At 36.6% G+C, this 13,743-nt stretch overlaps 1 protein-coding gene across 1 annotated transcript; it reads left to right on the forward strand.

Annotated features, from left to right (window-relative positions):
• The first annotated feature begins 450 nt into the window (after nucleotides 1-450).
• On the forward strand, nucleotides 451-13,062 carry LOC129922890 (uncharacterized). Its single transcript, XM_056011011.1, has 6 exons — nucleotides 451-506; nucleotides 1,687-1,774; nucleotides 5,137-5,225; nucleotides 6,190-6,272; nucleotides 10,009-10,190; nucleotides 12,053-13,062. The coding sequence occupies exons 2-6, from the start codon at nucleotides 1,699-1,701 to the stop codon at nucleotides 12,886-12,888; spliced, it is 1,266 nt and encodes a 421-aa protein (XP_055866986.1). The 5' UTR covers nucleotides 451-506; nucleotides 1,687-1,698; the 3' UTR covers nucleotides 12,889-13,062.
• Nucleotides 13,063-13,743: the final 681 nt, after the last annotated feature.

Genomic DNA, 13,743 nt, shown 5'->3' on the forward strand with positions numbered 1-13,743 from the left:
AAATAATTGCCGTTGAGGAAGCTAATAACGCTTCCCAAGAGCCCTTAACTGGCCCCAGACAGCCTACCTGGCCCCAGACAGCCTACCTGGCCCCAGACCTCCTACCTGGCAAGAGCGGTGTGTCACCTTCATTCCAGGAAATAATTATTCTTGGCTACAAAAAAAAAACGACCGATATAATTAACTCTTTCTCTCCTTACTGACGCTAAAATCGTTGATTCCACCAGAATGTGGTAAATAATTACGGAGAGAAAGAGTTAAGGGTAGGAACGAAATAAAGATACATTACGTGCACAAACACGCACACACACACACGCAAATATATGGGGGAGGGGAGAACATTTCACCCCCCCCCCCCCGAAAAAAAATCCGCGTGGTTTGCTAAAAGGAGAGTGCAACATGTTACTCGATGGTGTATATAAATTGTGTGATTTTGTTTAAGCCACAAAACAAAGATTCATGCTGCAACCAGAGTGTCGTAACTTGACGCTTTATAAAGACAGAAGGTTTGAATCATTTACGTCTTTTTCCCTCTTTTCTTTTTCTTTTTGCAATTGATTCATTTAGACTTGTATTAGACATAGTTGTTTCTATTAAACATGAAACGTATTGTATAAATCTATATAAGGCAACTCAAGGAATGGACATGTTTTTTGTTCACAATATATCATAATTACATTTATCTCTGCCTTGATCACAGCTTTGACTGAAGTCCTAGGTAAAAATCTCTTGTTTCTTCTGTATAGGATTTATCTCAAGATTGTTAATTTTTTTTGTGTCTAACAGCTCGGTGGTTCTTAACACATGAGTCCGTATAGGAACAGAGTTATAACAGAGTTATAACATTGCCACCTTCTTAGCATTTTTTGTTACGAAGAGCTCACAAAGTGGCATTAGGAAGTTTGAAAGCTCAGGTAGGGGCTCGATCGGTAGCAGTCACAGACGAGAGTGATCGTGCACCACACGAAGGCATCAGTACTGTTCTCTGTAGTTGTCTTTATCTCCAGTTGGCCAGTTAGTTCTTGAGAAGATGTCGTGATCGCTGCCTCGACTTAATGACGATTATCGCCACCTGACACAAAAATAGGTATTGGAGGTCACTGATGTATACTCCCAAAGCCATTGTTCGTAGAAGCCGCGTCAGCAGACTACTTTGGTGGATGTCATGTGAAGAATTCATTGCCCCAGAGGAAGCCATTCCGTTGGCTTGTAGCTCATCTGCCATGCATTTAGCAGGTATCTTCTCCTCCACAATCTTTGCAGGTATCTTCTCCTCCACAATGTTTGCAGGTATCTCTTCAGTTTGAATTTGCCACACATTTGAAGTTATCATTAAGAACTATACATTCTATATCTGACAAAATAAAAAATATATATGTCTCGAGTATTCGAAATCATAAATTATATATAGTCTATGTTTGAAATAAAGCGATTAATTATATATCATCCTTTCTTTTTTTTTTTTGTTATACAGTAATATAGGTCGATTCTCCAAATAAAATCTACACCGTATGAAAACCTTTTTTTTAAAAAAAACTCTTTATTTTTGTTAAATAAATGAAGAAACAACTATTTCAAAGTTCAACAATGATACTCTACATAAAAAAAGAAGCACATATTGTATTTTAATATTAACAAAGTTGCATTTTTATTTTATTTTATTTATTTTTCTTTTACTTTAAACAGCATTGTTTAAACATGGATCTGAGTCTACAATTTATTTCCCTGACGTCAGCCTTGATGCTGATTACACCTGATGTTTTAGGACAAAGCGGTAAACTGTTTTAGTATTCAAGACAGGGTTTAGTAGAAAATATGAAAAAATTCAAACTTAACAATAAAAACAAATTGTAAATTGATTTTTTTAAAATGTTCACTTCATGCATCAAAATCTATTTCATTTTTTCGGTATCAAACAAAATGAAACAAACATTTATTACAGTACTTAACTAATTTATAGGTAATTTTATCCTTGATTCAATGTATGTACTTTTGTGTGTGTAAGCTATATGTACGCATGTATGCATGTATGTATGTATGTATGTATGTATGTATGTATGTATGTATGTATGTATGTATGTCACTAGCGGATCCAGAACTTTGGAGTGGGGGGGGCGATTTTTTTCCAAACCCTAACCCTAACGCCCAGTAAACCCTAACCCTACGCATAAACGTGCATACAGCGCGCGCGCGCGCACACACACACACACACGCACTCACACACGCACACACATATATATGTATATATATATATATATAAATATGAGAATAAAAAAAGCAGCATTTCTCAACCTTCGGCGAAAACCAAAACAACTGGCGCAGCGCTATAAGGTTCTCTGGTGAAGTTCGGGGCGAAGCCCCGACGCCATAAGCGTTTTCTTGCTTTTTTCACTGCAGAAACGCATTCTCCTGACAAGTACAGCTCATTATTCATCAATGGAGTTCGGGGCGAAGCCTCGACGCCATAAGCGTTTTCTTGCTTTTTTGAATGCAGATACGCATTCTCCTGACAAGTACAGCTCATTCTTCACAATGTAGTTCGGGGCGAAGCCCCGACGCCAAAAGCGTTTTCTTGCTTTTTTCACTGCAGAAACGCATTCTCCTGACCTAAAGCTCATTATTCATACTATTAAAAAACGACCTTTCGAATAATGTTGTACTTGAAAAATATTCTAATTTGAATTTATAGACCCATAATACATTGCAAATAAAACCGATTTGTTCCTTGAAAAGATAGGATACCCCACGTATTTAGATTTTTGCTTTGAGGATCGCCGCCGAAAAAAAACTTATTCGATAAATAGTATTCACTAAGACTCTAGCATGAATTGTGAGTTATAGTCCCAAATTTATTTAGCTAGAAAAATATCAGATTTAGTAAAGTTTGGGAAATGGCGACTATAAATGTATTTTTTTCGGTTTAGAACTCATCTCAATCATGACTCTTATACTGAAAAATTTCGTTTGAATTCTAACTTTTCCAATGCAAAGTCTTTCTTAAAATACTTATGATAACTTCATGTGAAATTACAAAAACTCTGTCTGGAAATGGGAATGGCGGTAGAGTGAAAACGATTAATCCTCGCTCCTTTACTAATTTCTGCTAAAGATTGCATTTGGCATTAAAGAATAGGTATGGGGCGACTCGATATAAGAATTTAATTTATAGTATATATAAATTATATTAGTGACAGATTTTTTTTTAATTTTGTAATTTCTTAACTATAATACAAAAAGAAAAAGTATTGATTTGTCCGATGGGGGAAATGCGATTGCATGTATCGCCCCTCCCACCTGGTACAACCCTTTTTCATTTAAATTTTCTAATGATACAATTTGAGATTAGAGTGTGGTACGACATATTTACAATGGGTCACATATCAATACGTAGTTTATATTATATAGATATTCAACTAATTTTATTCACAAACTATGATTCTCCACAAAAATAGGACCGCCCCCCCCCAGCACTCAGAGGGCTAGAGTGGGGAGGGCAGTACATGCAATTGCCCCCCCTCACCCCACCGAATCGGCCAAAATACCAGAAAGGGAGCGACATAATATAAAATATATAAATTCAACTAATTTTGTTCACAAACTATGATTTCTCAATAAAAACGGACCGCCCCCCCCCACTCAAAGGGTTTAGGTGGGAAGGGCAGAAGAGGTATTCGTCCCCTCCCCCCACCAATCGGCAAACAGGGAACGACATAATATAAAGATCGGTTAAAATATCAATAACAAGTTACAAGGATATAGATATTTAATTGATTTTGTTAGCAGGCTGTGATTTCTACCAATAAATTGGACCGCCCCCCCACTCGAAATTTAAGGGGGGGGGGGCGGTATTGATATTATCGCCCCCTCCCGACCCCACCAAATCGACCAACATACTAGAGGGGGGGGGGCGAAATAATCTAAAAATAGGTTGAAATATAAATAATTAGTATATATTTTTAACATAAGTAATAAATTCGTATACAAATTGTGTGAATGCTATACTAACGTTCGTCCGCCCCTTCGGGGGGGGGGGGTCGGCCGAGTGGGGGGGGCGATCGTCCCTACCGCCCCCCCCCTGGATCCGCCAGTGATGTATGTATGTATGTATGTATGTATGTATGTATGTATGTATGTATGTATCTATCTATCTATCTATCTATCTATCTATCTATCTATCTATCTTTCTATCTATCAATCTTATGAAACATGCTTCTTTGTTTAATTAATTTTACGAAGAACTAAGGCGCTTACACTATAGCCTAAAGCAAAATTATAAAAGAATTCTACATTTATAGTTAAGTTTTTTTTTCTTGATACCCTCTTTTATTATCATTTATACAATTTGATAGCAGACACATCAAGGATGGAAAGTTAGATGCGTACCTCAAAAAACGGCACTAGCGATTTTCTTAGAAATTTAAACAGTTTTTTTTTTTTATATCTTTAGAAGAAAAAAAACAACTAATGTGATGTGAAAACTAAAACTTTAACGTTAATTTTTTGTTTCAAAGTATAACACCAAACTGTGGGAGATGAGTGGACAGAAAAATATAGAAGTGCAGATCTTAGAGAGGAAGTGGAGATGGATTGGTCCCACCCTTAGAAAAGATACCAGCAACAGAGCTAGGCAGGCCTTAAAGTGGAACCCCCAGGGAACAAGACGCAGAGGAAGACCAAAAAGAACATGACGAGGCAGTGTTCTTGAAGAAGCAGAGAAGAAGGGGAAGAGCTGGGAAACCATCAAAAAGCTAGCAAGAGACCGTGGAGAGTTTTTGGAACTCAAAGGAGTGATGATGATGACAATCTCCTTTATTTATTATTTTTTTTAAGTTTTTTTTCAGCGGCGTTATCCGTAATGGGCTCAAATGTTTCATTGCATTTAGAGTTCAATCTTTAAATAAACATTCATGAACATTTTGCGCACCGTCTTAAATAGTTGAAGTCAAAGCTGAACTAGAAAATTGTGTAAAGCCCCGTGGAAATATTTTTTGCATTAATTAAGCATTACAAGAAATAAATATAATGTTGAAATTTATAAACCGTCATAAGTTTTGTAAATGGAATTTGATTTATGTTACCTGTTCAATTCTAGTTTAGAATTAAAACATATTTAAAACTTTGTTTTGTCTACTCCAGCTCCCTGCAGCCAGGCAGGAGCTGTATTTTTCAATGGAATCTGTTATCGAGCTTTTAGCGACAGGGCACTTACTTGGAATGAAGCACAAGTAAGGCACATGAACTTCTTGTCAGATTAATTCAAATAGTGTATTATTATTATTTAAAACTTTTATCAAACTTTCTTATTTTTATTTTATCGTAAGTGAATCGTTTATTATTTTCACTCTGAAGTAGTATCTTCATTGGGTTTACTTCGGGTAGCAGGTGGCACCGTTTTGGTTACCTCCCGTAGCTTTATTATGGCTCCCACATAAAAACATTCATATTTTAAAACAGGTAGCCGACGAAAGAAAGGAACCATTGACATGTAGCTGCTTTTGTTCTGTGTAACAAATCCTGACTGTTTGGCGTAGTAAGGTGGTACCTATTTCACTGTCTGGATTCAACATATAGTCAAAACCATTATCACAATGTTTTAGAGTGTGCGGAAGAATTAATATTATATATACATTAGTATAGTATAGTATATTCAAATAAGTATGCGTTATTTTTTTTTAATTTATCGTCAGAACTTCCAACGACAAAAAGGCCCGCACCAAAACGGTCCCTTCTTTACAATCACTTGCCTTAGCCCAATGCAATATAAACGAAACCAATCGATATAGAAGGCATGAACACTTAGCTGCGACGTCGTAACCTGTGGGCAGTTTAGTCCAATAGCTTAATACCATGTCTTCAACACTCAACAGCAGATTTAAACATCAAAATCTACAGTAAAATTCGAAATATCATATATTTAATTTTTTGTAATGAGTAATAATAGAAAATAAATTATTTGTTTTCTATAATAAAGTAATTTAGTAGTTATCAGGTAATTGTCATAAATGTTTTGAAAATAAATAAAAAAAAAATTGTACAAAAACTATTTCCTGCCGATTTCGGTAAATTATCCCTGGTCGAGAATAGGACAGACAACGTGTTTTAATGTCTAAATATACGTTTTATGAATCTAATTCATTTATATACTACATGATTACCTTAAAATCATCTTTTTCTTTTTTTCATTTCTAGCTAGCATGTAAGACCTGGGGTGGAGATTTAGCTAGGATTGATTCAGATAGACAGACTTATGCTGTTGTTCAAGCGTGGTACAGGTAAATGTTTCATTCCTTTTCCACTGTTTGGAGAACTGACAGACATTGTTAGTTTGTGTGTGGTCTTAGTTCAACTAAGGCTGGCCCTATTACCAAAACAACACTACATACATAACTCAAACTATGTATGGTAATAAAGAAAGACTACCAAAAGAGTCTGCTTTGGCCCAGAATGCAAAAGAGCTAACAGCTCAGCAGTAAAAAGCTAACTAGAAGAAAAAGAAGTGTGGTCTGGGTCACCTTGATCTCACTATTGACATGAATTTGTCTGTTAAGTCAACGTAATACCTTTACTTTCTGAGGTGTCATCAATACACTGAAAAAACATAACATCACAACAGTAATTTACATATTGTTAAAAGACCTAATTGCCACGGGAGCAAAAGACTTTCTGTGTCTGTTTTTGTGATTGGTGTCTTATATATTGAAACGAATCTCACTATCCAGGCTCTCTGCAAATTGCACCACACGACACCACCAACTGAAAGAACTTGACAACTATGGGCTCCAATATAACGTAAAAGTTTAATGTCCAATAAATCACAGCCAAGACTGTACAATTGGCAACACGTAACACAGACTGTACAAAAGATTCACATTCTGACGTATCAACTCTGTAAAACTATATCAACTCTCCGCCTCTTCCTAGTCTTGCACTAGATTCTCTGTTCCAGACAAACTTCACCTAGACTGGTTCTTGACTCCGACTTCGACTCATACTGGTGAAGTTGCGAGGTAACATGAAGCGATTTGACTCTGACACATATATAGAAAGAGTCTCTACTGGCCTTTTTAGAAACATCGCTGGTTCGTTCTGGTTAATCACATGACCACATCTCTGGTGACGATCCTTCCCAAACTGTCTTGGCTGACATTCACAACTCTTCACGGTTGACCGCTCATCTAGCGCTGGCCTGGGACGATTAGCGTCGGCGGTCTACACACCACTACCCCCCTCCCCATCTTTGTCACGGATTGAGGACATTTTGTTTATCTAAGTGATTAAGGATGTTGCTATATATTATGTGTTTTTTGTATTTTACATGCAATGCTGGTGAGAGATGCTGGTCTGTAGTTTTCCGGATCTCCTTTTTTAAATAGGGGAACTTATTCCCAGTCCCTCGGAACCCGGCCCTGATTTAGTGATGCCTGAAAAAGTATTTTGAACACTGATGCTAGCTCGTGGCTTGTTCTTTATGCAATCTAGCTGGAATACCATCAGGTCCATAAACTTTATTTGGTTTTATGCTAGCTAATAGTTTTTGGATCCCCTTTTTCTTCAACATGTATATCTCCTATGTTTTCTATTTGGTTTAAATTTATTAACATGTCTTTGTCTCCTGGGGCTGAAAATGCTGATGCAAAATAGTTATTAAGAATGTTAGTTTTAATTTCATTATCGTTATGTGTTAAGTTCTCTACTGACAATTAGCGTGTGGCTTAAGAAAAACTGGTCGCCCCCACCTCCGTTACATGGATATAATAAAACGAGACCTCAAATCAGTGAACATCGATACTGACCATTTAGAAGACAAAGCCCTAGACGGCACTAGATGGAGAGAGACAGTGACCATTAAAGCAATGGACAGAGAAAAAACATGAGCCGCAGCTCTGGAAGAAAAGCTTGCCATGCACAAAATGGCCAGCTCCTCTGCCACCAAAACGACATTTGTGGACTGGAGTGTCCCTACAAAATAAGGCTCCACAGTTGTTAAGATAGATACTTGAATAGAAACAAATTTGAAATAAGAACACTTTCAGATCATAAACAAACAACTTTAATCAGCCAGAGTATGATATAACATTCCATCAACATAAACAAAAATTGTGCGAGATAAACCATAGTCACTCTACGACTGTAGCAGACCAATAATGTGTTAATGATTCTTCGCCTTGTAATAGGGATACTCATGTTGTTCCCAGGTCACTACCCATGACATATATATGTAAGTTTCTATTGTTGTCTTGAGATGCTACTCTATTGATCCATTCGCTCCTCAACTGTCTTCTAACCTTTTGGGTTAGGTGTTTAATCCCGTGGTACTTTTATGGACTCTTTCTGACTTATTTTCTTCAAATTTAAAAATAGGTTTTCTTTCAGTTGCAAGGTTTATTGAATAAACTATTAAACCAGCGTTGGATGAGTACTTTTATATTAAACTAGCATTCGATGACTACTTTAATCTTCTATTCTGTTTTAAGATGGCTTTTAATAAAATTCGAGAGGTCATCAACTATTTAATTAATTTCTTTATCTGATAACAATGTTTCTTGAAAGTTTAATGCAGCTTGGTGTAGTTGTGTTTGGATGCATTTGTTTTTCGTTTGGGTTTTATCAATGCTTTTATTTGACTGTGTACTGGTCAGATGGTACAAGGATAATATCAAAATTTACCAATTATCGAGGTCTGTTAGTTCGAAATATAGCTAATATGTTGTTTAATTTTTTTTTTTTTAATTTAATCTAAATTTAAATTGTGTATTGTTTCTATGAATATTTCATTTATATCCTTACGGCTTAGAAGTTAATCTATGATTGATTATTTCTTAGTTATATTTATATTTATAATCATAAACAGCCTTTTTATGTTTTTATGACAAGTAATGAAAGTTGATAGCATAATTCCTGCGTATACTCTAAGCTAGAATTCGGTGGTCTGTGGCTGCTACCTATTAGGATGTTGAGGTGGGTGTTATTAGCTTCAAATACTTATAGATTTATTTTAGTTTGGAGAAGCAATTTCCTTTGCCATTAGTGTATTTTTATTGCTAAAAGAACTTCTTCGTGATTATATGTCCTATCTTGTCTAAAAATTTCATAATTGATTTTTGAATAGTCTACGTTATAAATTTCAGAATGTAGACAATTTTCTTTTTCTCCATATAAACCTGGCTTCTCCTTTTATAATAAGATTTTTAGATCTGCTGATTTGTTCATGATACTGTGAATGTTTAGGACTAGGATTTTTGGTACTTTGATAATACTGCTTCAAGTTTAATTAAGTAAGTTTATTTGATGATGGTATTGTATTATTATTGATAGATTTAACAGGAGTCGATCTGGGAAGCGGTTGGTGCGCTTGATTAGGGATGTGTTTAAGATGGTGTATGGGTTAGAAGTGTCTGCATCAATGGAATCAAACAATCGTGATGTGAATTGATAATAGTGTATTCATATGGAGACACTGCTAGGTGCCATTTGTCACAGGTGTCATATTGAATGGCCGTTTTCGTTTTTTGTGCATGATTTTTTAATAAGATGTTGCTTTTGACTTTTTGATTTATATTAATTAAGAGTGATAAGTATTTATTTTGACTATCTCTAATTGTTAACGTTAATTTGTGATCGTTCATGTGTGATCTATCTATCTATCTATCTATCGATCGATCTATCCAAAGGAAGTTTCAATACAGCTTGGGGTTAGCTCTGCTAGGGTATAGGGTATAGCACTGACTGCTTCTAAACGCCTAAGGGTCGCTTGCTCTTGACTTTTTCTCAGGGTTAACTCACGAAGCTTCTCTTCTAGGTGGGTAGCCGAAAATAGCTAACGAGCTTCTCCTGCCCGAAGCTTACTGGTTAAGGCGCCAGCTACTCGCCTTCACCCCTTCATCTGTTAAATAAAACAAAATATAAGCCCTACTTGAATGCCATAAGTTGAACTATTTGAGTCGCATGCCAATAGGAAGCATTATATATATATATAATTATTTTTCTTTTTCTTCTTTATCTTTTTAGCTTGTCCTACTGGGTTGGTATGACATTCATTGATGGAACATGGATGTGGGTGTATGACAATTCAACAGTAAATGGTCCACATCAACCTGGATTTGATTGTCAATCAGTTAATGATGACTATGGCATCTTTCTGGAAGACAAGCAGTGTTCTAGCAAGTTATATTACATGTGCATGGGTCCCTGTAAGTGAAGTTAGGTCATAGTTTTTTTTAAATAGAGTTTTGAGTGAAGGTCTGTATGTATTTTATAAAAATCATACATTAAGGGTTAGCTAATATATTTCAAATTATGCACAATTTTTTAAAGGAAGAACTCATGTCTTCTTCCCTACCAGGAGGTTTTGAAGTCTAATCTTCCACTTCTGTAATACAAAAAAAAAAAAGAATGCAAACAATAATTCCCAAATTCCGAGAGCATAGCTAAAGAAAATTTTGATTTCAAAACCCCCTCCGAAATTTTTAATAAAACTATTCATACATCAGTCACCAGATTCTATGATTGTAACCAAAAGAGATTTTATATTTTAAAATCGCCCTCCAGCGTGGTTTAGAGCCAAAGACCAACTCTTCAATATAAAAAAAAAGCAAATTGCACACTAAAAAATCAATAAGCGTATCCAAGGGGTTAGAGTTTAAACCCCTCTTCAGCGGGGATTGATGCTAAAAAAATACCTCATCAATACAAAAAAAAGCAAATTACACACTCCAAATTCTATTTTCGTAGCCAATCCTAAAGGGGGGGGGTGAGTTTATCTCCTCCTCCAGTGGGCTTTTTTTAAAGTTTCAGACCCCTTCCTGGTGGTTTTAAGTTTAAATACCCCCATATAGAGAGTTTTGAGATTGAAAACCTCTCTTCAATTTTATTCTAAAGCAAACTACAGTCACCAAATTCTATAAGCATAGCTAAGGTGGTTCTAAAATTAAAAAAAAAAAAAAAAAAAACAACTCCACAGTGTTTTTAGTTTAAAACCCACCAAAAAAAATATTTTTTTACGATAAAACTTCCCTTTACGATATAAAATCTAATACAAACTATAGTGACCTAAGAGCGTAGCCAAGAGAGGTTACAAATTTCTACCAGTGTATTGGCTCCATTAATAAAGTGCAGTAAATAGTCATCTGCCGAAATTGAAAAAGACTAATTGTGGCTCAATAATGGCTAAGACGGATTTTATAAAGATCTAATCTCAAGGAAATTCTCTGCCGAACTAGGAGTCGACCCCTTTTTAAGGTTGTGACAGCGCGTCGCATTAGGTTTGCGGAACATTTTCTCCGACAAAATGAATTACGCATAATAAGAAATTCGATAACATGGAGGCCATTACGAGAAAAGCGCAAACAGGGACATCCTAGTGCAACTTGGCGCCACACATTCATGTAGGTCCACAGAGAAAGTGGGAAGAGGCTTCACACATTGCCAGTATCAGATTTTTGTGGAAGCAGCTTGCCGCCAAATGCGCTGATCGACGCGGGAGGATCTAATTCAGTAGTAATAGCACATTAGGTTTTTGAAATAAAACATTAAAATAGCAGGATAATGCACTGTAGATACTTCAGAATATGCATATTGTTGGCTTTCAATGCCGGATATGGTGCTTGGCAAACTCGCGGACCTCCCACAGACTCCTTTGCTGGCAATGGCGTGGATGCTACATTTTTCCACTTACTCCAGAAAAGAATCTATTCTAGGGTACAATAAACGTCTTCCGAAAGAAAGAAGGGTCAGAATGTAATAAAGATTAATTTATGTACACACACATCAAACCTGGTCTAAATAAAAAGATATCACTAACATGTAAAATACACACACGGCTATCCTCACGGAAGTTTTACTTTTTGTATAAATTATAATCAAAATGTTTACTTTTAAAAATCTGGATTCATGTTTGATTTGGCAATTTTTACAATTCTCCCAACTTAAGTTGTACTCTTGATCAAGGGTGCTGTTTAGAAGTAAATATGTCTGACTTTAATAAACACTGCAATATGCAATTCATAAACTCAGTTTTAACATTAATCTAATTTTGCTATTTATCTCACTACAGCCATTGAGATCCCTACAACACCAACTAATATTGAAACAAGCGCAAAGACTACACAACTCTTAGAGACGCCTGCCCCTATAGCCATTGAGATTCCTATGATACCAACTAATATTGAAACTAGCGTAAAGACTACACAACTCTTAGAAATGCTTGCCCCTATAGCCATTGAGATTCCTATGATACCAACTAATATTGAAACTAGCGTAAAGACTACACAACTGTTAGAAATACCTGCCCCTATAGCCATTGAGATTCCTATGATACCAACTAATATTGAAACTAGCGTAAAGACTACACAACTCTTAGAGACGCCTGCCCCTATAGCCATTGAGATTCCTATGATACCAACTAATATTGAAACTAGCGTAAAGACTACACAACTCTTAGAGACGCCTGACCCTATAGCCATTGAGATTCCTATGATACCAACTAATATTGAAACTAGCACAAACACTACATCACTCTCAAAGACGTCTTCTAAAATTCAACCAGACTATTCCAAATCTCCAAAGGATAAAAGCAAGAAGATACTTGAAGGGACTAAAACACCAAACAAAGGAAAACAAGGTGCCGAAGGTCAAGGAAAACAAGGCGCCGAGGACAAAGGAAAACAAGGCGCCGAGGACAAAGGAAAACAAGGCGCCGATGACAAAGGAAAACAAGGTGCCGAGGACAAAGGAAAACAAGGCGCCAAGGACAAAGGAAAACAAGGCGCCGAGGACAAAGGAAAACAAGGCGCCGAGAACAAAGGAAAACAAGGTGCCGAGAACAAAGGAAAACAAGGCGTCGAGAACAAAGGAAAACAAGGTGCTGAGGACAAAGGAAAACACGACTAAAAGTTGCTGTTTTTTTCTAATTTCATCTCTAGTCTCCTACACTTTTTTGTTCTCTCTATAAGATTCCTAATGAAAACAGCAAAATATGAAGTATTATTTTTTTTTTATAAAATCGCTTATTCAAAGTGAAATCGTATCAATTAGTCATAAAATTAAGTTTGTAATAGATCTAGACTAACAACAATAAATCTCTGTGATTCAAAATAATTTATTTAGCAATTGTTATTATTTAGCTCTATTTTATGCTTTTAGCTAGTTCAATACGTTATAATGCAATCATTTATCTGCACCAGTTGGGAAACTTGAAAGTGGGGAGATAAAGGGATGTCTGCGTAAATTTTACCGTAAATGCTCTTTAAAAGCATACAGAAAAAAGGGGGAATGACCTGAATTCAATTTCATGGCCCATCTGAAATTGTCTAGCAGAGTTGTGCATCGTACTCGGAACTTGGAACTCTAAGGCCAGCAAAAGCAAACAAGAGCTCCCTTTCACCGGTCTCTAGTGGGCAGCGAGTCCCTCCTTCCTGCCACCCTGTCCGACGGGTGTTGAGACTCGGAGTTTGCTTTTGCGTTCACTTACGGTGAACACGGACACTCAAGTCTTACGGACAAAAGACGGCGCCAAAGGCCGCATCAACAGGACCCGTGTCACGCTCCTTTAATCTATCAGGCTAACCGCGCGGGACACGCCATTTATGAAACGGCCCCTTGAGGGACGACGCCTGGACGTTGACAAATCGTTGTTGGAGCTCCCCTCTCGACCGTTTCAACCCGGGCGCCACAATGAGGCAGGGTAGCTTGCCCGGGCATGGCCCAAGCCGAAAAACCAAACACTCTACTAGTGAGGTTCTTATA

Source organism: Biomphalaria glabrata, chromosome 14, assembly GCF_947242115.1.
Source record: "Biomphalaria glabrata chromosome 14, xgBioGlab47.1, whole genome shotgun sequence".
NCBI classification, from domain to species: domain Eukaryota; kingdom Metazoa; phylum Mollusca; class Gastropoda; family Planorbidae; genus Biomphalaria; species Biomphalaria glabrata.